This window comes from Eptesicus fuscus, chromosome 2 (assembly GCF_027574615.1).
Source record: "Eptesicus fuscus isolate TK198812 chromosome 2, DD_ASM_mEF_20220401, whole genome shotgun sequence".
In the NCBI taxonomy this organism is placed as follows: Eukaryota; Metazoa; Chordata; class Mammalia; order Chiroptera; family Vespertilionidae; genus Eptesicus; species Eptesicus fuscus.
In genome coordinates, this window is record NC_072474.1 from 68,076,739 (window position 1) to 68,103,307 (window position 26,569).

Consider the following 26,569-nt stretch of genomic DNA (forward strand, 5'->3'; position numbering starts at 1 on the left):
CAATCTTACCACAATATGTCATTCAAAGCTGTGGTTTGGGATTACAGTGAACCCTAAAGACTTGAACCCTGGCAAAATTAAGCTGTGACTCTGAAATTTTATCTCTCTGTTATTATTCTTCATTTTTATAAATTCTTTATTCCCTTAATAACATTCTGTATTCCTCTTAACAATAACTTACATTAAGCAAACACTTATCACATGCCAAGCATTCAGTTCAATATTTAACGTGGTTTAATAAATCCAGTCTTCACAATAATCCTATGAGGCAAGTACTAATATTGACCACACATTCCTGATGCGGAAATTGAAGACTTAGGGAGGATGAGTCAGTGTGTGTACTTAAAAGGGACAGACCCAGAATTCAAACAAAGGCAGTGTGGATCCAGAACCAGGGCTCTCATCGCTAGAAATATTAAGCAGAGGCAATTTTGAAATGTCAAAGAACGGTATGTGAAATTTCTACTCCAAGACTTTCCAATACTAGTTCTAAAACATGTAATAAATAAATGGATGGCAAAGATAACAAAACAATTCATATAACTAATGAACGTGAAAATAACACTGTACCTTCTGAATCAGATTAGTTCCTCCTGCAAAAGCAGCTCCATGTTCTTCTGCTATTTTAATCTCTGATGCATTCTACCAAAATACAATAGTTTAAACATCAATTCAGTCTGCTTTCAAGTATTTTGTCAGAAATAATATTACAGCTCAAAATAAAAACTGTGGCTTTTATTTTTAATTGGAAATGCATCAATTTTCAATGAGATGCATCAGAAATATTACATCCAGAACAAGTTTAGTCTTTAGGTAACTGAGGTATTTCTTGTAACATGAGCAAATACCTAAAAAATGCATGCGGCCCTAGCCGGTTTGGCTCCGTGGATAGAGCGTTGGCCTGTGGACTGAAGGGTCCCAGGTTCAATTCCAGTCAAGGGCACATGCCCGGGTTGCGGGCTCGATCCCCAGTATAGAGCATGGAGGAGGCAGCTAATCAATGATTCTCTCTCATCATTAATGTTTCTCTCTCTCTCTCCCTTTCTCTCTGAAATCAATAAAAATATTTTTTTAAAAATGCATGAGGAATTACCAAGTAGTTCAGCCTAAGTCTCTAATACCATAAATATATCATCTTATAAAAGTAAAAATTAAAATATATTTAATTTTGTTCCTTAAATGGAGATATTTTATCAAATCAATATAGAGAGAAAAATTTATTTTTAAAGATTTTTTTATACTGATTTTTAGAGAGAGGGAGGGAGAGAAAAACATGGATGTGAGAGGGAAACATAGATCGCCTGCCTCATGCACGCCCCCTACCAAGGATTAAGCCCACAACATGGGCTTGTGCCCTGACCAGGAATCTAAGCAGCAACCCTTCAGTGCATGAGATGAAGCCCAACCAACTACGCCACACTGGTCAGGAAGAGAAAAATATTTTTAATAAATTCTAGAACCAAAATTTAGCCTGTTGTCTGAAAATTCAAAGAAAAATACACAGCATTAGTTATTTTCTTTCTCTATATTCCATTTATACCATTTGGTTTTACTGTGAAATGTATCACTCCCTTAGTTACTCAAGTTTTGTGGCATTCCAACAGCTACATGCTCCACTTTTCTGGGGAAAAAAAAAAAGTAAAGAATTTCTTCCTTGAAAGTGAGACAGATGGTGAGGAATCAAAATACCTTACAAAATAAAATCATAAACACATTATAAACAAATGTATATAAATACAAAAAGCTTGACCAAAAAAATTGTTATGACTGTATTTGTTATAGCCTTGACGTTCTTCACTTTCCACACTAGATATTTTTTAAAGTGTGGTTTGTTTCTGTGTCTTCAAAGCACTACATGGGCCCCAAATAATTTTATTGTTTGAAGAGTTTGAGTCAGAAGCAGGAGCTAGTAGAATAAATTCTGTACTTCCCTTCAGCTTTTTTTGTGAGTAACAGAATATGGTAGAATAAATAATGATGAAGTTAATGTTCTAGTTTAGCTTTTTCTTACTTTAATGACATAACCTCAAATGAGTCATCTTACTGCTTTGAGGTTCAAATGGGGAAAATAAGACTTGGTGAATGCTAGAATTTTCTCTAACTCTACTCATTCAGTTATTCTAATCACTTACTAATGTTATATTAAACAAGTTAAACGATATAAAAAGTTGATAAAGGTTACTCACCGCTGTAAATACAGCAACTTTATTGATTTCTGAAGCGAATGGGTATGGCAAACTAACAACACTGGCAAATGGCTCCACTTTTTTCTAAATACACAACAATGGAAAAATAATTGTGAAAAATTCATTCATCTTTTCTGTGCCTCTCATATCTGTAAAAAACAGAACTAACATGTCTTGTTTTTTAATGTTTCAATTCTACCACATATCCTCTCATTAATCCAGAACTATTCACTGATTATAATTTAAGGCATAAGAGATTTCATTTCTTTTGTAAGAAACCATCATGAAAATCTAAATCTCTCTTCCTAGCTCCATTCTCCCATGGTGCTTGTCTTCTATCTCTACATCATTCATCAGTGTCTCATATATTGAAAGATGTATTTGCATATCCATATCTTCCCCAGCACCTAGTACAATGCTTTCTACATGGATGCCAATAATTTTTGCCACCTTGAATTAAATTTAAAAGAACATGTAATCTTTTGACACCATCAACAAGGACATGAATGCAACTGTGCATACTGAACAATAGACATCCAGCTGATCTGCTCAGTAGGACACACTAATCTCCATCATTGGCTCTAAACAATCTGGTGATATTAACTCTAAATCCAAGACAGAATGCCAAGCCTGAAAGGCTCTTCTGAGTGGGTCTATTTGGAAAAAACCTAAACCACCTACCACTTTCAGACAGCTGTGGGAAGAAAATGGGAACATCTAAAATAAACAGTAGCATGCACTTGAGGCACCCTAATATGGGCGGGGATTCCACAGGGCCTCAGAACTAATTTGTTCAGTCATTTGGTCAAAGTCCTGCCTGTCTAGGGTTGTGGCTCAGATCTCTTAGGGCAGTGGTCGGCAAACTCATTAGTCAACAGAGCCAAATATCAACAGTACAACGATTGAAATTTCTTTTGAGAGCCGAAAACCGACTTCTGTGCATGGGCCACCAAGTTTCAATCGCACTGTACGTGTGCAACCGCACGTGGTATTTTGTGGAAGAGCCACACTCAAGGGGCTCACGAGCCACGGTTTGCTGACCACTGTCTTAGGGAAACTTTACATGGAAACAAGTTCTAAGTCCATAGTTTTGATGTAGTCTTAAGGTCTGGAAAAAAGAGAAAAGGGGTGTTCCTTAATTAAAACTGAAAGATTGTATTTTTAGTTTATTTTGAGTAGAGATAACCTTCTGAGGGTTTTTCAGACAAGAAAGCACCAACTCTTAAGTACGCACTCTATCAGACATGCAACTCAATTTTATTCACGGGCATTCCTTTGCCATTAACATGTCACAACTGGTTTCAGTAAATTTTTCAATGGCAAGCAATCATAATAGCATTCCCTGGAGAACACTGACTTGTTACAAGCAGTCTATCAAGATTAAGAAAATGTCTTAGGAAGACAACAGTATCCTTTCAATGTGTCTAGTTCACAAGTGGCTTCCATTTATGAAATATATTAACAGTTGACTGAGAAAGTGATCATCTTGGACACAACATTTTTAAAATAAACTAACAGTAACACTGTGATATAAAATAAAATTATAACATGGCTAGTATAAACTGTTTCTAAGAAATGAGACAGACTTTAATTCAAATTCTAACCCTACCCCTACTCTCTGACCTTGAGCAAGTTACTTTACTTTTTGTGTCCTGGCTTCTTCTGAAATTATTAAAGGATTAAATGAGAAAATGCATGCAAAGCATTAGTATGGTGGTTGGTACATAAAAACTTTCCAGTAAATGTTGACTGTTATTATTAAACACCTACCAAGTCCTTACATGCATGACCACATTCAATCTTTGCTATAACCATATGAACAAAGCTTTTTATCTCCCTTTTTAAAGAGATGAAAAAAGTGAGATTGGAAGAGGTAAAACCAGAAACTCAAGTTCAAAGAGTTAATAAGTGGTGACAACAAGATGCTGGCCTGTACTGTAATCTGACTCTATCCTGCCTCCTCTTACATGCTCAATCATTATTGTTATTATTGAGGTTGTTCAATTGTATTCCAAAACTTACACCTTCTAGTTTGACCAAAAAAGACCGAGAATAAAAATTTAAATATCATTTCCAAGAAAATTAGATTTCTTAAGTGAGAAGCTTACAAAATTTAGAGCTATAATGGACATCAATTCTAAGCAAGTGGAACTGCAATATACAAACAGATAAAGCAGAGAAGTTCTGATTGAAGCAAGTGAGGGGTCTGGCATCCCACTCATGCAAACTTCGTCTCAATCCAGGACTCTAAGGAAATATCTGAAGGGCAATGATCTAATCCAAAACTCTCATTTACAGAGAAGGAACAGGACACACAGGCAGCTTAAGTAATTTTTCAAAGTTATAGTAATACCTCAATTAATTTTAATATTATTTTTGTTGAACTTTATACCAATGATTTTATGCTGAATAGGAGATATATGTTCATCAACTATGAGAGTATGCTTAACATTCTATTTTATATTTGGAAGTTAAAAAACAAACATACATATTTTTCATGCTAAAGTATAGAAAGAGCATAAGTTTTTCTAAAAATTATTATAAAAGGCAAGAATTAAAACATTAAGAAATGTCAATTCATACAACTACTGTTCACAAATAAATTTATTTTGGGTCTATATACCTTCTTCCCCAGTGCCATGTCCAGTGTCAAATCAAGATAAACACCTTGCTTTGGATTTGTAAAGTCCAGAATTTGAAATTTCTTAAGTAAATGAATAGCTTTCTCCACCTCATATATCTGTCTTGGATATAAGCGTTTTAAGTAAACATCATCCTCAGGTTCACCTTCCATAAAGGGGATTGACTTTATTTTTTCTATGTCATCTTCTTTTTTTTCATTTGATGCTTTTTCTTTGGTTGTACCTTTTTTTGTCTTCTTTTCAGACCTTGAAAAAAGATAAATTCAAGATCAGTTATCTCAATATGTATTCCAAGAGACTGAAAAAAGAAAAAAAAAAAACCATGTATATAAGACAAAAAAAACAACAACAAAATATAAAGTTTGTTTTAATTTAAAAGCATAGACTGCTTTACAGTTTTTCTAGTTCAACAAATATTAAGTGAATTTTTGTACTGTTTACAGTTGATACAAAGTCGAAAAAGGCATTGATGCTGCTCTCCAGAAACTTAGAGGAACAGAGGAACATGCAAACAGATAATGTCACTATCATGTGTCAAGTACTACAAGTGTTATTTGAGCAATAGGGAATGAACATTTAATCCAGCTTAGGAGGCTAGGAAAGGGATCTGGAAGAGAAGATCCCAAAGTCAATTCTTGAAGAATAAAGAAGAATTTGCCCAGACTTTAATTCAAATTCTAACCCTACCCCTGAGAGAAATGAAAAATTATGACCACACAAAAACTTGTACACAAATATTCATAACAGCATTATTACTCATTATCGTCAAAAAGTAAAAACAAAATGGATGTCCATCATATCACAAATGGGTACATGTTACATACATACAATGGTATATTAATCAGCAATGAAAAGAAATGAAATACTGATATCTGCTACAATATGTATAAACTTTAAAAACATTATGTAAGAGAAGATGACAGTCACAAAACCCCACATATTGTATGACTCCATTTACATGAAATATCAAGAATGGGCAAATCTATGAAGATGAAAGTAGATTTAGTGATTGTCTAAGCCTCTAAGGCTTGGAGGAGAGGATTAGGGAAATGAGGAGTGACTGCTAATGAACATGGGATTTTTTTGAAAGGTAATGAAAATGTTCTAAAATTACAGTGATGCACAACTCTATCAATATACTACAAACCACTGAAATGTACACTTTAAATGGATGAACTTCATAATATGTTAGTTGTATCTCAATAAAGCTATTATTTAAGAAAATAGTTAGCCAGGCAAAGAAACAACATAATAAACATGTTGAGGCATGAAATAGAATAGTACAGAAAGTTCTCCTTGACTAGAGCAAGGGCTGGCAACCCTTTTCTGAAAAGGACGAGATAGCAAGTATTTTATGGTCTCTTGTTTCAATGACTCAACTTTGCGATTATAATATGAAAGCAGCCATATACAAAAATGAATGAACATAGTTGTATTCTAATAAAATTTTATTTATGAACACTGGTTTAGATTTTATAATTTTCATGTGTCACAAAAATGTTACATTTTTAAATGACTGTTCTTTTCATTTTTTCCAGTCATTTAAAAACGTAAAACCATTCTTAGTTCATGAACCATACAAACAGAGATTGTGGACTAGATTTTTTGACTCACTGGCCTTATTTTATTGACTCTTGAACTGAAGAGTAAAGCAAAAGACGGGAAACAGCAGAAGATAAAAGTTGGTGACTCTCATCCCTGAGGGCATCCTCTAGAGGCAATGTATTGCAAGTAAGAGTATTCCAGCTGAAATACAAAGAATGGATTTAAAGGAAACTAGATTGGGGACAAGTAAGAGACTATTCCCTCCTTTTCTTCTCAAGGAGATATGACAGCCTGAACCAGAACAGTGAGAGTAATAGGAGAGAGTTTAGAAAGATATTTACAAGGAAAAGGGGAAAGAGAAGATTCTAAAATACTTCTTAGGTTTCTGACTTAAATGACTAGGCATAGAGTAGTATCATTAACTAAGACCAGAAATAAAGTACAACGGGAAGGTAGTACAGAGGTGAGTGTGGGGTTAATTACATCACTGGCCCCAATTCTTTATCCCCTGTTAACCAAAAAATAAAAGGCCAGAGAGAGAGAGAGGCAGCAAGCATTTATTTGAGATACAAACTAATAGTGATTCTGGAAAAACTGACCCAGGCAGAAACTCAAATAGTTATAGCTATATTATCTGCTTTCTTGTTATCTTTGCAAACATTGTTTGGGATATAAGATTGCTTTAGGCCCAGTCTAAAGGTTATTTTGCCCAGTTTTAACATTCCAAAGTTCTGAGGAGTAGACCTGCAAGGCAAGTTCCTCTGGGATGGCAGCTCCAACTCTACTTAAAAGTGGCTCTGTTTATATTATTGTTTACAACCCTTTATCCATTCAAGTTTCTTTGCTAAATTCCTCCCATTTAAAAAGATAAAAGTATCTTTCCCAGCACCCTGACTTGGCCATGTGACTAGTTTGGACAATAGAATAAGCAAAAGTGACCGTTTCTCTGCTCTAAGCTTAGGTTATACGAGGCTTCATGTGTTTCCACTTACATGTTTGTATTTCTGCCATTTTCATAAGAACATGCCTGGGCTAACCCAAAGGTGGGAAGATGAGACATGTGAAACACAGCTGCCCCCAGAGAGCCCCAGGCTAAGTTAGACAATTCTCACTTGACCTGCCTACTCACAGATGCACAGCGTGCCCAGCCAAGGTCATCAGAGACACCCATCCAAACCTAGCTTACATCAGCTGACCCACAGATATGTGGGCAATGACAAATAATTGTGGGGTGGTTTGTTATATAGCAAAAGCTAACAAGGTGCTTACAAAATATCTAAGAAAATATGTTCAACAGGTAATTGCAGGTAAGAGTTTGAAGCTAAGAAGAAAAGACAGAACTAGAGGTGATATATTTTCTCAGCATTAAGTCAAATCACACCTATAATCTCTTAACCATAAGCACTTTAAAACACGTTAAGCGCCCAGCCTGTTTTGTCTTCCGGATGGAAAGTATAGTGTCAGTCACCGGTGACTGACAGGGCACTTAATGTGTTAAATCAGTGAAATAATACTATCTAATAAAAGGGTACTATGCAAATTGACCATCACTCCATGACAAAGATGATGACACCCCCAGCCAATAAGAAGGGAATATGCAAATTGACGCGACAAAGATGGAGGCGGCCAGGCCAGGACGCTTGTGTTGTCGCCATGGCGACGACGCAGGCGTTCCGCCCCACCCTGGCTGCTCCAGGCCTCTGGTCAGCGCACACGCATAGGCACGGAGTGGGCGGGACAGGACGGCTGCTATGATGGGGGGAGGGGCAGGAGGTGGAGGGAGCTACAGGAGGGCAGCAGGGCCAGAGCAAAGGCAGAAGGCAGCTCCGGTCGGAGCAAAGGCGGAAGGCGGTGGCCAGAGCAAAGGCAGAAGGCGACGGCCAAAGCGAAGGCCCGGGTCCTGGGTGCCAGAGGGAAGCTGGTGCCAGCAGCCAGGGGAAGGAAGGCCTATTCTTGCATGAATCTTAGTGCATCGGGCCTCTAGTATTCTATAAAGATGTTTGGGTTCTGTGGTAGACAGAATAATGGCTTCCCAAAGATGTCCATCTCTACATGGCAAAAAGGACTCTGCAGATGTGATTAAGGTTAAAGATCTGAAAATGGGAGAGTATCCTGAATTATCCAGGTGGGCCCAATCTAATCATACCGAATCCTTAAAAGCAGAGAAACTTTCCCCTTTCCCACCTGCATCTGACCGAGATGGTAAGAGATAAGAGAAATTCAAGCATGAAAAGAGAATCAATTTGCCATTCCTGGCTTTGAAGGTGGAGAACCTGGGGTAAGGAGCCAAGGAATGTAGGTGGCCTCTCAACGCTGGGAATGGAAAGGAAGCAAATTCTTCCTAGCCCTGCTGACACCCTGATCTTAGCCTAGTGAAATCCACGTCAGGCTTCTGACCTACAAAACTGCAAGATAATAAGCTTGTGTTGTTTTAAGCCACAATATATGAGGTAATTGGTTATAGAAGCAAAAAAAAAAAAATTAATAAAGATTCTATAAAATTTATATGAAAGAAGTGGATGCAGTAAAATAACTTTTTAAAAAGTACCCCAAAAGCCATTCCAAAGTTAATTCCATTCTCACTTTTAGACTCAATGAAACCTCATTACCACAACTAATAATAATATTCTCTCAGCTAACGAGCAATTTAACAGAATAGGAGATAATGCCAATGCTCACTGTCTAAGTCTAAGCAGGAGCCCAAGTGAATGGAGGCAACATGCCTCAGCTACCTGGGAAGTATATTCCACAAAACCCTGAAACCTTCCAAACTGGAGAAATCACATTGTTATTTTATATTTAGTAAAAGAGCAGTGGAGCCAATAGAAGAAGCTTAGAGAACGTGTTTTAGTAATAACCCCTCTACCTAAAATAAACAAAATGAGTAAGAGTCCTAGCTGTAAGGAGAAAATAAACAAATGGGACGACATCAAAATAAAAAGACTTCTGCACAGCAAAAGAAACCATCAACAAAACAAGAAAGCCCACTGCATGGGAGAACATATTTGCCAATGTTTTATCCGATAAAGGTTTAATCTCCAAAATGTATAAGGGAACTCATACAATTTAACAAAAGGAAGATAAACAACCCAATCAAAGAATAGGCAAAGGACCTAAATAGACCCCTTACGAAAAAGGACATACAGAAGGCCTAGAGACATATGAAAACATGCTCAAAGTCACTAATCATCTGAGAGATGCAAATCAAAATGGCAATGAGGTACCATCTCACACCTGTCAGAATGGCTATCATCAACAAATAAACTAACGATAAGCGCTGGCGAGGATGCAGAGAAAAAGGAACCCTCATGCACTGCTGGTGGGAATGCAGACTGGTGCAGCCACTGTGGAGAACAGTATGGAGTTTCCTCAAAAAAACTAAAAATGGAACTCCCATTCGACCCAGTAATCCCACTTCTAGGAATATATCCCAAGAAATCAGAAATACCAATCAGAAAGGACATATGCACCCCTATGTTTATAGCAGCAGAATTTACCATAGCTAAGGTTTGGAAACAGCCTAAGTGCCCATCAGCAGATGAGTGGATTAACGAACTGTGGTACATATACACAATGGAACACTAAGCTGCTGTATAAAAGTAGGAAATCTTACCACTTGCAACAGCATGGATGGCACTGGAGAGCATTACGCTAAGCAAAATAAGCTAGTAGGAGAAAGATAAACATCACATGATCTCACTCATATGAGGAATATAATGAACAACATAAACTGGTGAACTAAAATAGATCCAGAGACACAGAAGCATCGAACAGACCATCCAACCTCAGGGGGAAAGGGGAAGGACTGAGGGGGGGAGGGAAGAGAAGAGATCAACCAAAGGACTAGTATGCATGCATATAAGCATAACCCATGGACACAGTCAGTAGGGGGGTGGGGGGGTGAGGGCATGTACGGGGTGAGGGTGGGGGTGGGAACGAGTGGGGAGAGGTCAATGGGGGAAAAGAATTCATATGTAATAATTTTTTTTCGTTTTTTTATTAAGGTATTATATGTGTACATATCTTACCATTGCCCCCCCACCCCACTCCCATACATGACCTCACCCCCCAGAGTTTTGTGTCCATTGGTTATGCTTATATGTATGCATACAAGTCCTTCGGTTGATCTCTTATCTTGCCCACCTCTCCCTAACCTTCCCGCTGTAATTTGACAGTCTGTTTGATGCTTTACTGTCTCTGTATCTATCTTTTTGTTCAACAGTTTATAATTTTCTTTATTATCCATAAATGAGTGAGATCATGTGGTATTTTTCTTTCATTGACTGGCTTATTTCACTTAGCATAATGTTCTCCAATTCATATGTAATACTTTAAATAATAAAGAATTTTTTAAAAAATGAGTCCTAGCTGTAACCTACAGATTTACTTTACATAAATGCTGATTTCACCACTAAATTTTCATTCATGGCTGAACCTGTCCATTAATTTGCAATTAATATGAAATTCCCAGGGGCTGAAATATGATTTTTAAATTAACAAATATTTGCAAAACATAATGAAAGAAAAAAAGAAAGGAAGGAAGAAACTAAGAAACTGAGTTGGGTATACAACAATTTATTTATGCTTTGAAATTTGTTTCACAAAATACATATTTGAGGTGATTCAGTGAATATATATTTCTTAAAATACTCATTGATTTTTTTTTTAGGGAGAGGGAGAGGGAGAGGGAAAGAAAAAGAAATGTTGATATGAAAACAGAACATCAATCGGCTGTCTACTGTACAACCCCTACTGGGGATGGAGCTGGCAACCGAGGCATGTGCCTTGACAGGGAATCGAACCAGCAACCTTTCAGTGCATGGGATGCCCAACCAACTGAGCCACACTGGCCAGGGCCAGTGAAAATATTTTTAAGTTACAAATGGAACACTGCTTTAAGGTATAAATCATTACAACACAGGCTGAATAGGACTCTAAGGAAAATACTTTCTTACAAAAAAAACCTGCAACTGAGCAAAATCCATTAATAATAATTTCATAGACCAACTGCCTATTTTCCATGACTCTCCAAAAAGTGTCTATCTTTATTCACAAGAATCATGTCCAGAAGAACTTTGTTGTTGTTCATGTTCATGTAATTATGCAAGGCCCTATCAGGAGAGCTTAAAAACTATAATTCTCAGAGCCTAAAATAAATCATACTAGAAAGGCTTTTTTTGGAAAATGAGGGAGAAACACCTGGCAGCCTGAATCAAAGAGAACAGAATTTAGCTGCAGTTACCTGGGTAACTAAACCACAAAGATTAAATGAGTAAAAGGGACTGTGCTCAGGTAATAACTTTCTGCCTGCCTCATCTGTCCCCTAATTCCAAAAGCATGAAAAGAAAAATAATTCCATGGTTACACCCCAATAAAGAATTTTAAGAAAAAAAATCAGCGCTATAATAAAGCTCACTTCAAGACCTTTGAAGATCTATGACTGCAGAGACCCAAGTTCTTTGAAGAAAAGAAACCTCTGACATTGAAGAATTGAAGGGTTGGGATGGGGGAGGAGGGAGGAAAGCACACAACTTGTCAAAGTAAACTGAATTAAACAGCACTAAAGAGAAAATGCCTAGGGCATGTAATTATTAATGGAATGCAAATGTCTGGAATTTGTATTTCTCAGTGTACATCACATAAATAAATTCACTAACATTTCTGATGCTGGTTTATTCATTAAACTAAATGCAGAAGTTCTGCTTCTACTTACAATGTAAAAGCTGACAGAATAAAACCCATTCATTAATAATACAAATAAATGAAAGTAAAAAAAAAAAAAAAGGCTGGAAAGAGCTTTAACAGTAAGAAAGAGTGAAATTAACAATCACCACTTTTCTTGAATCCATCACAGAGCTGAGATCACAGGGCAAATGAGTAGCCTGAAATCCAAGGAGTCCATCCACACTCTCACCCCGCCCCCATGCATACCACCAGGGCAAGTTTCACCCCTAGCAGAGTATGAGAAAGGAAAGCAGGTAAGGAAAAGAAGTCAGCTAAAATTTTAGGGCGAGGGTCAGTGTAAACCCCCTTGGAATATCCAAACACAAGGGAAGTTCACACTCCATTCGTAGGGCCTTTTCACAGACCTCCACTGATACTCTTAGGAAATAGAGCAGGCCAAGAGACTAGAAATCCTCCCTTGAGGGTGCAGACAAGGCGGAGATCAGCCACTGCTGCCAGAAAAGCATGTAACCCTGAAACCCAGGGCATAGGTAAACATCCATTCTGTGCAGGAAAAAGAAAGAAGAAAAAAGTACTAAAACTTCTACCTTTGAGGGTAGGGAAGGAAACAGTCCTGCAAGCAGTATTCTCTACCAATAAAGATGGGAAAGGTCCCGGACATTCTCACACAAGGTCTGTGGCAGATACATACCATGGGGACAAGGAACAAAAATATTAAGAAGACCCATCCCCAAGGTCTAGCCACACTGTGCCTACTTAGATAAATGCTGGATTTGAAAAAACAGAGACTCCCTCACATACCTATCCCCAGCCTAACAAGCACTGAGCAATAAGCAACAGCAGTCTACTGCTAGGGGAGAGGCAAGAGTATGGAGAGACACCCCCCCACCCCGAACCCCCTCAACCTCTGCACTGTACTCCCCACTCTCCCCCAAAAACTGCAAGACAGAAAACTGATCAGGACCTAGAACACTGAAGAGAAACCTTCCACAGCCCAGCCCAGCCCCCACTCAAAGCACAAAGTGACAGTACAGAAATATGAAGCCAATGGTAACCATAGCAACAATAAAACCAAAACCTAGATCAACTGACTGGATTGATTCAAGGCTATGACAGAAGGGGCATGCACATTTCCAGGCATAAATACCACGTACTTCAGTCTCGACCGTTCTACACAAAATGTCTGGCAGTCCACAAAATTTTTGAAATACTTGAAGAAAAATAACCTCAGGAGAGGAAAAGAACCAGAGTCAGAGATGATACAGTGGCCTTTTTTTACCAGAATCTGCCACTGGCAAACCATGGTTTATATGCATGGAGGAGCGGGGAGATTTAGAATGATAAGAGGTAAGAGGAAAAGAGCAAGCCCCTCTGTCTCAGATCCTAATTAAAAAAAAAAAAAGCCGTGAAAAAACTATTTTTAGTATATTATAAAGTCAGTATATTTAATTTAAAAATTAAAACCACAACTAGAATTATGAATATTATGATCCTCTTCAAGCTACTGAATAACTCATTGTCAGGCATAAAAATATTGCTAATAATTTTTCATTTTTTTAAGTATGCAAACTTCTTATACTATGTTTTTTAGGTTAGTGAAATTGTTTTAAAAGTTGTACTAGAATACAAATTTAAAGAAAATATAAAATGAAAAATTTCTGTAGGACAAAAGAAAACACATTTAAACATAAAATATTCTCAAAATAATTGTTATCCCTAATAAACAAATACTTTAAGAAAAATGAACAACCCAATGGAAACATGGGAAAAATATATAAATTAGAAACACTGAAGAAACACAAAGATTGATGATATCCAGGGTTGTTAGGAATATGGAAAACTGGACACTCACTCACTGCTGGGTAGGGATGTAAACTGGCACAACCAATAGTTCTCGAACTTCTCAACAAGAAAAGATAACCCAGGTACTATTCACACTCAAAGGAAGCCTCCTTTCTAGTTATATTTCCACCATCTCTCTCTCTTTTTTTAATCTTTATTATTGAAAGTTTTACATATGTCTCCTTTTCCCCCTCATCGACCCCCTCCAGTCCACCCCCACCATCTCTCTCTTTATCCTATATTCAAGTCATATCAGACGGTATTACATCCATATCATTTACTTTCATGCCTCTATCCCACTGAAACACCATTCTCAAATTCCCCTGCAAAACTCTATCTTTCAAGACCCAGCTCAAATACCAATACTTCTTGCACTACTCTCCTCCAGGTAGAATTAACTGACCTTTCATTTGTGATCCCATAGCACTTGATCCATTCCTCTACCATAACAGTTAAAACATGTTAAAAGTTATGGTGCAGATATTTGATAATTTATAATATACAGAGAGCTTCTGTTAATCAACAAGCAAAAAAATGAGAATAGGACATGAGGAGAAAATTCACAGTAAAAAAAATTGTTCTTAAACATATGAAAGATATACAACCTCAATAATAAAAGTAATATAAATTAAAACCATGATGAAACCATTTATTACCTATCAAATTGGCAACAATAAAAATTTTGACTACACACTGTATATGGGAAAGTAGGCATTCTAATAATACTTGCTGGTAAGGACATAAACTGACAAGATCTCTATAAAGGCAAATTGCTATTACCTATCAAAATTATAAATGCACACATCTTTTTTTGTATATCAAAGAGAAGAGTTTTTTTGTTCTTAATTAAAATTGTTCGTTTTTTTATATTTTATTGATTTCAGAGAGGAAGAGAGAGGAGAGAGAGATAGAAACATCAATGATGAGAATTACTGATCAGCTGCCTCCTGCACACAACCAGGGCATGTGCCCTGACTGTGAATCAAACCGTGACCCTGGTTCATATGTCAACATTCACCGCCGGCTAGGACATATCTTTTTACTCAACAATTCTATTTCTCAGAATTTATACTACAAATATATTCATAATATTTGACAAGATCTATGTACATGACTAGTCATTGCAGGATCATTTGTAATAGCAAAAGATTGAAATAATAAATGTATAGCAATAGGAAAATGGTTAAATTATGGTAAAGTCACACAATGAAATAAACCCATGTTCACTGCAGCATTACTTCCAATAGCCAAAACATGGAAGCAACCTAAATATGAACTGATGGATGGATGGACAAAGAAAATGTGGTATATACAGGGTAGAGCAAAAGTAGGTTTACAGTTGCTCATGTGGAAAATCCTCCTATCTAATAATAGAGTAACATGTAAATTACCATCACTCCGCTACACCCACGATTGGGCAGCGGGAGGCTGGGGGGCGGGACTCGGGGTGGCCTATCCAGCCATTGAGAGGCACGGATCCGCTGCCACTGAGGGGGCCTGCCATGGACACCCAGCTGCACTTCTCAACGGCAGGGTAGCCAGGTGTCCGCAGCAGCCCCCCAGCGGCCATTGAGAAGCGCAGGGGGCGGAAGTCCCGCCCCCTGGGCCTCTCAACAGCAGGGTAGCACCCTCAGCGGCCAGGGACCATCAAAAGTGTGGGAGCTGGGTGCCTGTCTGCCCCGGCACCAGCGGACAGGCACCCAGCTCCACCGCAAAAAGCAAAAGTATGTAGGGGACCCTACACGTGCATGATTCAATCATGCACTGGGCCTCTAGTAAGACAATAAACTCTGTGTTTTGTGTACTCATAACTGTGGAATATTATTAAGCCACAAAATCTTGTCATTCGCAACATGGATGGATCTTGAAGATATGCTAAGTGAAATCAGTCAGAGAAAGACAAATACTATATAATCTCACTTATATGTGGAATAAGGGGAAAAAAAGAGAATAGATTAGTGGTTGTCAGAGGCAGAAGGTGAGGGGTAGGCAAAATGGTCAAAAGGTACAAACCTTACAACAAATAATGGGAATGTAATGTTCAGCATGGTGACTGTAGTAAATAATACTGCACTTTATTTTTGAAAATTGCGGAGAAAAATCTTAAAAGTTCTCATTACAAGAAAAAAAAGTTGTAACTCTATGATAATAGATGTTAACTAGCCTTATTGTGGTGAACATTTCACAATATACATAAATATCAAATCATTATGCTGTACACCTGAAACTAATATGTTATATGTCAATTATAACTCAATAAAAAAAGAATGACTAGACAGTTCTATCTGAAACAATCTCTAAGATATGTGGAGATATATCTGGAGATTGTTCAAAGTAAGCAAGAACAGAACAGAGTATCTGGTTAAATAGAAACTATTTCCTCTACTCACAAGAATTCTGACACCAAATGCACAGGCTTTTTTCCCACACCATCTAATTCTCTGACATCAGCTAGGTGTCCTACAATTCAATACAATTCTGCCGGTAGCTACCTGGTTTAGCATTAGATCCCACAAGTTACAGGCTCAGTCTCACAAGACTGCCTTCACTGCAGATGCCAATCACAAGTCCAGGCCTCCAGTACTTCTGACCAACAAGCTATAAATCCCTCCTCAGACTTCATAATTTGCTAGTATAATTCCCTCCTCAGACTTCATAATTTGCTAGAATGCCTCACAGGACTCAGAGAAACCCTTAAATATCTACCGGTTTCTTACATAATAAAGAATACGATAAAGGATACAGATGAACAGCTAGATAAGTCGATATATAGGACGAAATCCAGAAGGGTCTGTCCCCATGGGGTTGGGAGCACTACCCTCTGACACATAAATTGTGTGCACCAACCTAGAACCTCTCTGAACCCCAGAGTTCAGAGATTTTAATGGATGCTTCATCATGTAGGCCTTCTCCCCTCCCTGGAGGATGGAGAGCGAGGCTGAAAGTTCTAAGCTTCTAACCATGTTTTGGTCTTTCTGGTGACCAGCCCCAATCCAGGAGCCCACCAAGAGTTGCTTTGTTAGTAAAAAGGTGCTCCTATCACCCAGGAAATTATGAGGGTTTTAGAAACTCCGTAACAGGAAATGGGTCAAAGATCCGATATAAGAACAAAAGATGCTCCTAGCATCCCTATAACTCAGGAGATTCACAAGGGTTTTAGAAGCTCTGTGTCAGGAACTGGGCAGAGACCAATGTACCAGTAAATACGTATTATGTCACAAAATCCTAGCCTCAACACTTATTAGCTCTGTGATGTTGCACAAGTTACATAATCTATCCGTGCCTTGCTGTTTGGTTCTAAAAGAGAATATAATAACAATAGCTTCCACATAAGGTTGCTGTAGGGATTAAACTCATAACTGAATGTCAGTATTCAATAAATATTAAGTATTGTTTTAAGTTATATATTTTATTCAGGACTACAAAGTCAAAAAAGCAAAGATGATAGGCTTTTACAACTATATGTCCCTGTATCTGTTTATGGAACTGAGCATAATTTTTTTAATCAAAATTTAGGATGATAGCAAATGAAATAACTAAAAAAAAAAATACTTACTTCCTAGCAGCAGCAGCAAAATGTCTATTAGGCACATGAACACATGCAGAACAAGGATAAAGAGGTGTCTGATAAGCCATCTTGGAAAGATTATGCCTTTGATGTATCACGACTTGAAAGAAAAAAACATGTAAAATATTAATATTAAATAATAATTACATTCACAATTTTTATATTCTTAATCGCGTTTTCCAAAACAAAAACATTCAATATTTTGTGACTCTTAACCATTCTTTAAAAAGTGTAATAATGGACACTCCACTTCTTAAAACTAAAGCCAAGTAAACACAACTAATTGAACAATTTTGTCTTCACTTATTTTTAACTTAATCCAGTTCAGGCTCAAAGTATGTTACAGAATATGTATGTCTGTCCTGAGTATATAAAATAATTCAAATTTTACTCATTTTTAAAAATAGATAATACATTCACAGAGTTGCTGCAAGTACTTCTGAAAGATACGAAAAAAGTGAAGGAATTGCCTCACCAGAGATCAAGACTTGTTATAAAGCCATGGTAATTAAGGCTGTGGTATTGGCACAGGTATAGAAAGACAAAGAAATAAAACAACAAACAGCCCAACAACAGATTCGTGCACATAATGGATATCTGACATATGTGAAATGGGGGTGATGCTAGGTGATGCTTCCACCAAAAGATCTATCTTAATTAAATAACAATACACATCACTGTGCTTCAAAAACACAACACAAAACAAAAATCAAAAAGCAATGTACCAAAAAAGGGCTGTCATCCTAGCCCTTAACTGGACCTTCTGAGATGCTGAGGAAGAGCGGCTACCAAGAAGTATGCCTGAATTAGCCATCAAATGACAGCTGCTGATCCAAATTAGACAACGTCTTCGGAAGTTTAACAACTGAAATCACCTGCGACCATGCAGTACCCTGAACGCACCAACAAGCATTTTGTAAACGTTCAAGTTCACAGTGGTGAGCCACACACATGCATATACAGAACCTTTTCCTCATCAGTACTCACTTCGCGTAGCCAACTCCTTTCTCTCCCCGCACCTGCACCACCGGTATCGGAAACAGCCTCGGTCGCTACGAGCGGCCGGAGGGGTGTGGACGTACACCCTCCTCCCCTCCCACGCCCACGGCGGACGGCTCCAGAGGGAGCGAGACCGCCGAGAAGGTCGCTTTTCCACAGAAATGACCCTCTGGAGAACTTTGAGCCCAAAAGAGCAGGAGGCTTTTCCGGCCCCCAGTGCAGACCCGGGCGTAGGAGTCTGGCTTGCACTCTGGACAACAGGAGACCCCCCCCGCGCCACCGGGCTTTTCCCCCAAGCCCACACAACGCCTGGCTTTACCTCTCCAGAGGCATCTGACGGCCGCCGCCATGTTGGCCATTCCGGATTGTGCTGATGAAATGGGTCCTACGCTTCCACGTGGAAGAAATCTTGAAAGGGTTCCCTTCCGGAATTGGCGGAGGGGGGGGGGGGAGAGATTAGAAGGAGCAAGAAAAGGGGCAGGAACCGAATCGGCTTCGGCGCCGAGCGGGAAGGGCGCTGGACGGCGTGCCCCGTGGCGGTGTTCCCCTCAGCCCTCCGTGCTGCCCGGGACGCCGCGTTTCAAGGTTCCGGTAGGAGAGCGTAAACGTTTCCAGGGAAGTCGGCTCTTCCTGCAGAACGCGGTCCTGCTGGCCGTGTCCTCACCATCTTAATTTTTGATTCTGCAAGTGTACACGGGACGATCGTTTTAATAGATTGTGAGAGTACCCAGCAAAGTATGAAAAATAGAAAATCTGAAGAATCTCACCAGCTTCCACCGCCACATTGCCAGTCTTGTAAAGACTTTAAAAATTCGCGAGGCTTTCCACCGCACCCGAGGTGGGGGCCCCAATCACTGACAAACCTTTTCACTCAGCGCAAGGTCAGAGGGGGTTTAAGGTAATATTTATCAGCTCTACATTTCGCCCCTGCTGGCTAACTATGGCATTAGGATCAACTGAATAACAAGACTTAACAAATTTATATAACACTATTAGTTTTAACATGGCAGATGTAAGACCTACGCACAGGTGATTCTGACTGGGGGTGGAGTGGGGGTGGGGAGGGAAGAACCAGCATTCTTCCCATTACATTACAGCTGACCGTGTGGTTTATCTAAAGCAAATCTGGTCACAGATTGTGTCACTTCCCAGTTTAAATAAAACCCTCCAGGGACTACCTCTGAAGCTGCTTCTGCCTCCACTTACCTCCCCAGCCTCAATCTTCCTGCCAACATCCTCCCCGCTCCCACACCCAGGGTTTCTCATCACCACCAAGCTCAGCTGCTCCTTCTGTCCCCTCCGTTTGGAATATCTTGTACCACATCACCCAGGTAACTGTTTTTAAAGATTTCAGCGCAGACTTTAATCACTGATGAAGCCGCCCTTCTCTCTTCCCAGGCTGAATTATGACCATCTCTTCATGACTTTGCACAATCCCCAGGGCTTATACCTGGTTTTGTTTGTTTTAAAAGAGTTTTATTGATATTTAATTTACATACCAAACGATCCACCAATCTAAATTGTACAATTCAAACATCCACAGGGTCGTGCGACCGTTCCCACAATATTTCTGTTTTCCCCATCAATCTGAGCTCAGTGTGGGCAGAAATCATGTCTTGTTTATTTTTTTTATGTATATTTTATTGATTTTTTACAGAGAGGAAGAGAGAGGGATAGAGAGCTAGAAACATCGATGAGAGAGAAACATCCATCAGCTGCCTCCTGCACACCCCCCACTGGGGATGTGCCCGCAACCAAGGTACATGCCCTTGACCAGAATCGAACCCGGGACCCTTGAGTCCGCAGGCCGACGCTCTATCCACTGAGCCAAACCGGTCTCGGCTTGTTTATTTTTTTTAACCTCTGTTTAAAAATGAATTTTACTTGTGGACAAATGCCAGAGTAGGAGCAAATTTACCAAATCCATTCAGACAAAACAAACACCCAGATTAGAGGTGCTGGTCCTTAGACTCTACACCCGTCCCTTTCCGTAGTCAGAATGAGCTGGCCCCCATCTGTGTACTTCTTTATGTCTCCTTTCAAAACAGGAGAATTTAAATAGTCATTTTGGAACTCACACAGTATGATTGTAAGCCCTATTAAAACAATGTCCTACAGAGGTGCAGCTTCTTTACCTAATTGCTCACTTTGAGCACTAGAATTTGATGACTTTAAGTCAGTGGGATTCAGAGTCCAGTTATCTATATATAACAACATAGAAAGAGGTTAATTTAGTTTGAAACTTATAATAACTACAGAAATCCACACTCTGAAATGGGGAACTCCAAGACTCTAAATGTTTAATACATATGAGGTTCTCGTTGAAGAGAGGCAGTAGAACATTCTGGTTAAGCAGTGGTGTTCTGAAGCTAAATTTCCTGGGTTTCGAATCCCAGTATCACCACTTACTAGCTATATGACCCAGGGCAAGTTACTATATCTCTCTGAGCTCAGATTCCTCATCTGGGACTAATAATGAGATAATTTACTAAGGTACTTACTACGGTACCTTAGTACCTTAGACACAGAATAAACACTCATTTAATGTTAAATGTTGTCATTAGTAAGGAACCAGTGAGCGTTCTTAACCAGAGAGGCAAAATGAATATGCTGTTCTAATATCCCTTCTTCCAATATCTGCTTATTTCTTAATATGATACCTGCTATTCTTATCCCTACATGTGCTAGGAGGTCACTTTCTTTACATCAGAACTTTTATTCGTATTTGAAGAAAATCTTTAGGCTGTGTTTATGCACTTCCTCAAAGTTCACTTTAAAACAACTTTTTCCAGTTGATTTCTAGAGAGGCTTATACTCTCTAGGAGTCTTGGCAACATGCCAGTTGCCTGCCTGCTTGGCTAAGCAAAGCTTTTAAATATTTGCTTAGCCCTGTGATTCTCCTGATCTGTGTTTTCTGCCTCTCTCAACCATCTTCCAGTTGAGCTGAAGACTTCATTGCAAGAGGAGTCACTTCTCATTGGGGTTCAAATTGAAAATGGGTCTTATTGGGCCAAAAAAAGGAACTCCATGACACTTCCTACTTCCGTGTGTGCATCAAAATTACCCAGAAGACCTGTTAAAACTCAGATTGCCAGGCTCCACCCCACTGAGTTTCTGATCCAGTAGGCCTAGGGTGGGCCTGTAAATTTGCATGTACTAGGGTATAATAAGTATTCAGGTGATGCTGATGTACTGGTCCAGTACCACTCCCTCTATAATACTATGAAACATTTGCATCCTACCTGTCATTATCTTGGGGAGGAGTTGTTGTTTTGTTTAATAATTTAATGCTCCATATAATATAGGCAATAAAAACATGAATTTCCCCACATGGTGTCTTTAGGACCAGAATCTACCCACTCTTATCTTCTCCTCTATACAGAAACTGCTACTGCACACCTGATTGCAGCTCCTAAACTAGCCAGCTGTCAGCTGGGCAAATTTCCAGTGTTTGCCTATCTGCCTATTTGGATTTTAAGTATTACCAACTCCTAGATTCCCTTCCTTCCTTGGGCTTACTTCAGACTCAGATTATTTTTTCATAAAGAAATTACTATCTCAAATAATGATTTCTTAGTCATAAAGTTGAAAGTTTGGGAGGAATTGGAACTCATTTTGTCTGTCTTCCCTCCCCCATTTATGGGTGCTTCTCTTCAAAAATCCCTAGGAGACTAAATCCTAGATTGCCCAGTGGAATTGCTGGTAAGTGTTTTAACAACTGGCTCCTGGTACAAAGGAAATGAATTTGTAACATTTGCCTATCTCCATGGTGTAAATGTTCACACAATAGCTGATTTCAAGCTACCAAACATGAAATCAACTAACTCACAAAATTTCTGACAACTTCACACTTGGTTCTCACGTGTCTATAGATCACTACTGGAAGTTTGCTCATAAAAAGCCTTTGGTAACTTTCAGAAAGACTAAATCAAATCGGTTCATCTTAGAGCTGCACTTCTCAAACTGAACCGTGAATGCAAATCACCTGGAAATCTTACTAAAACGTAGATTCTAAATTAGTAGGTCTGGGGTAGAACCTTAGATTCTGATTTCTAACAGGCTCCTAAGTGGTGTTGATGTTGCTGCTCTATGGACTACACTTTGAGTAGCAGGATCCTACAACACATCCTACTGCAAAATTCATATTTTTATCATTAGCCCCAAACCAGAACTTTTTGAATAGGTTCTCTCTTCCTATACAGAGAATAACTTAAGTAGATCCCCAAATTTCTAGTATAACCTCCATGATCTCCAACAGTGGAGATTACAGAAATATCAGTAATTTCCTGCCCAGCCCACATCTGCTTCTGGTAGAAACCTCCTTCTCCTGCTAAGTAAAATTCCCCAGTCCCAGCTCTTTGGATCAGTGGAAGCCATCTGACCCAAGAAAAGTCCATCCGTTCTGTAGCCAGTGATCTGGGCTTGAAAAGAAAAGCTGGGCCAATTGTTCTCATGAAACTAAAATTGGGAAAATGAAAGACTAGAGAAAAACGAGAAAGACAACATTTTCTTTGCTGTGGGAGGACTCATGCTATAAGGTCATGAAGTAGATTCAAGGCTAGAGAAGCCTTGAAAGGCAAGCTGAAATTAATTAACAAGCAGAAATGATGCCTGAGTAGAGTTACATGAAGCCAGTCAGTATCAAGAATAGAATGGAGGGAGAATGCTGAGAACGGCAGATACCATGAAGAAGAAAGAGATCGACCAGCCTGAGAGGAAGACAGCAGATGCTGCTTCAGTTCCTGTTACAGTTTCCGTCAAGTCGCTGTATCACTGTCCCTCTCCCTGTGTCTTGTGAGATCCCTATCTACCATATATTTTCCTACAATAATCCCTGGTTCCTTGAACTTAATCAAGTGAATTATTATATATTTTAAACAAAAAACTAATTTAAATCATGGAACTGTAGTTTTTCTGGTCATAATGCATGAATTGGCAGCTCTCTGCCAGAATTAGGTGTAAATAAAGACTTAATCATGGAATTTCACACTTTGAAAAACTATTGAAGGTCTGTCTACCTGATGTATAACCCTCTGCATAATTCCCTGCTTGAATTGTTGGTGACAAACTCTCGTAAGGTAGTTCCTTCTATTTTTGGACAACCCTAATGGTTAAAATTGTTCCATATAGTATTAAAGCTAGAATCATCTTCCCTAGTAGTAACTGGGACCTAATTGAACCTTTTGGGTCAATTCCATTTTCACAGGGCAAACTTCCTGCTAATGACAACAGCTATCATGCCTCTTGAGTCTTCTCACTTGGCTGAATATGTTCATGTCTTTACCCCCCAATAGTTGCTGCCTTCCATGGTGTGGTGATGAGACCTTCTCTTCTTCATAGGAGCCTTACCAAGGATACACTCTAGATTGCCTATATCTTTCTTAAAATATGAGCCTAAAACAAACGAACAAACAAAAACACATCAGAAGAGAAAGGAATAGTTAATTTTTCCTGGAAAAATAAATGCAACCTAAAATTGCACTGACTTCTTTGGCAATTCTATGGCTTCCCTTAGTGCTTTGATTCCCTTGCTTTTCTGTAATATTTCTTATTTATGATGAAAAGCATACCAAAAGTATCCCAAACTTTAAACTAAAAGGTAAGGAAGGTTCTTTTTGATAAATTTCTTGCTTTAAGATTTCTATATTCTAGAATAATCCTGTCCAATACAAATACAACACAAGTCACATATGTACTTTAAAAAACTTTTTTTAATTTTATTTTTTATTGTTGACACTATTTCTTTGTCCACCTCCACAGAGCCCAGCCCCCCTCCCAGGGCCTTCACCACACTATTGTCTGTGTTAATGGGCTATGCATATCACATATGCACTTTTAAGTTGTCTAGTAGCTACATTAAAAAAGCAAAGAGAAACAAATCTAATTTTAATAATTTAACCCAGTATATTCACAATATTATTAGTTTAACATGTAATATAAAAATCATCGAGATATTATATATTTTTATAGTAAGTTTTGAAATTTGATATGTATTTTACACTTACAGCATGTCACAATTAGGAATCAATGCTCAATAGCCATATTTGGCTACCATATTAGCACAATTTTACAATAATGCTTATTGAACACACTGTATGCCAGATGCTTTTATAAAGCTTGCATATTTTAAATTTTAAATATTTAAAGTAACACTATAATTATTTTCATTTTATAGATGAAGAAACAGAGGTACTGAGAAGTTAAATAACTTGCCCAATTAATAAGTAGTTGAGTTGGGATTTATATTTTTTTGTTTCTACTCTATTTTAAAAATTGATGTTTTAGAGAGAGAGGAAGGGAGAGAAAGAAAAACATCGATGTGAACATGTATTTCTTAAGTAATTACCTATTTGTATATTTTGCTCATTTTTAAATTGGGTAATTTTTCTTGTCTTATTGCTTTATAGCAATTCTTTTTTCTTGATACTATGCTTTTGTCAGATGTGTGTGTTGTGAACATCTTTGTCCAGTTCATAACTTATTTCTCACTTTACGAAGATATCATTTGATTAACAGATTTCTTAATTTCAAGTGTTTAATTTTTGTTTTAATGTTTATTGTTAGCTATTGAGGCTTTTTAAAGCAATCCTTATCTAACCCAAGGTATGTAATATATTTATTTATTAAAAAAAAAAAAAAAAAAAAGAAAAACATCGATGTGAGAGTGAAACATCGATTGACTGACTCCTGCATGCTCCCTATCGGTCATCAAGCCTGTAATTCAGGCATGTGCCCTGACTGGAATCGAACGGGCAACTTTTCAGTGCACGGAATGATGCCCAACCAACTGAATCACACTGTCCAGGGCCAGAGACTTGTTCTTAATCACTGTTATATGTGTATCACATACATATTTTATGCTGGATGCTGTGAAAGCACTGGACATATAATATCTTGCTTAATTCTCATGTTATAGATGAAGAAACTGAAGATCCAAAAAGTTAGTCACTTGCCCAAGGCCACATGACCAGTGTTAGAGCCTAAGAGCAGAGGCAGTGCATCTCATCACTGCACCTCCTCCTGCTTGACTGCCACCCTGAAACGCTGCTGTTTACCTACAGACACTCATGACTCAATATTTTTTTTTTTAGGATTTAATAAATCTTTATTGTTCAAATTATTACAGTTGTTCCTGTTTTTCCCCCCCATAGCTCCCCTCCACCTGGTTCCCATCCCACCCCATGCCCTTACCCCCCCCCCGCTGTCCTCATCCATAGGTGTAAGATTTTTGTCCAATCTCTTCCCACACCCCCCACATCCCCTTCCCCCCGAGAATTGTCAGTCCACTCCCTTTCTATGCCCCTGATTCTATTATATTCACCAGTTTATTCTGTTCATCAGATATTTTATTCACTTGATTTTTAGATTCACTTGTTAATAGATGTGTATTTGTTGTCACTTTGTTGTTTATAATTTTTATCTTTACCTTTTTCTTCTTCCTCTTCTTAATGAATACCCTTCAGCATTTCATATAATACTGGTTTGGTGGTGATGACTCAATATTTTTGATGCCAATGTTTTAAATTTGAAAATGGCCAGATAATATCAGTGGGTGTGGGAGAAAGTAAATAACATGGAAGCACATGTACATTATTTTTGATCTTCAAAGCCAAGCATGTAAATCACAAGCACCAACAAAACACTAATTAGAGTTAATTTTTTTAAATCTCTAATGCAGGCAGGAGTAAAACTTGTTTGAAATGTTTATCTAAAATATGGAAATGCATTTTTTAAAATGTATAGATCTGAGAAAAATAAAAATATCAACAAAGCAAATTCCCAGGAAGGCGTTTTATTTTTATATAAGAGTGTGCACTGCTCACAAGAGGAGGCTGTTAGCAACTGAAAGGATGTGACTCTCTTCCTCCCTTTTGTACTGTGTGGCTTTCTTGTTTTGTAGACTTAGAAGTGAACTTGACCTTTTGTGGTTGTACTCCTTTTAGGTCCTTTCTTTTAGATGAGCTCAAACTGAGGCTGAGTTCCTCACCAAGCCCCAGGGGCCGGAGGGGTTAATAAGCTCTGTCTCTGTCTCCAGACGCTCCTTTGGCTGCTTCAGGACAGGAGCCTACGGTTTTTAGGGAATCTTGGAAACTGTTTCTTAG

At 38.4% G+C, this 26,569-nt stretch overlaps 1 protein-coding gene across 4 annotated transcripts in view; it reads right to left on the minus strand.

Moving 5' to 3' along the window:
• The window catches only part of MRPL1 (mitochondrial ribosomal protein L1), a 65,045-nt gene extending 46,121 nt beyond the window's left edge, over positions 1–18,924 (minus strand). The window contains exons 1-5 of one of the 4 annotated variants that reach the window (XM_028148406.2): positions 18,787–18,924; positions 17,457–17,568; positions 4,810–5,074; positions 2,187–2,270; positions 571–642 (exon numbers count right to left, since the gene is read on the minus strand). In XM_028148406.2, the coding sequence (XP_028004207.2) occupies positions 571–642; positions 2,187–2,270; positions 4,810–5,074; positions 17,457–17,568; positions 18,787–18,826 (573 nt within the window). In that variant the 5' untranslated portion in view covers positions 18,827–18,924. Of the gene's footprint in view, positions 1–570; positions 643–2,186; positions 2,271–4,809; positions 5,075–17,456; positions 17,569–18,193; positions 18,433–18,786 lie in introns of those variants that run through there. The other 3 variants (XM_054728068.1, XM_054728062.1, XM_028148407.2) reach the window with 3 other exon arrangements.
• Positions 18,925–26,569: the final 7,645 nt, after the last annotated feature.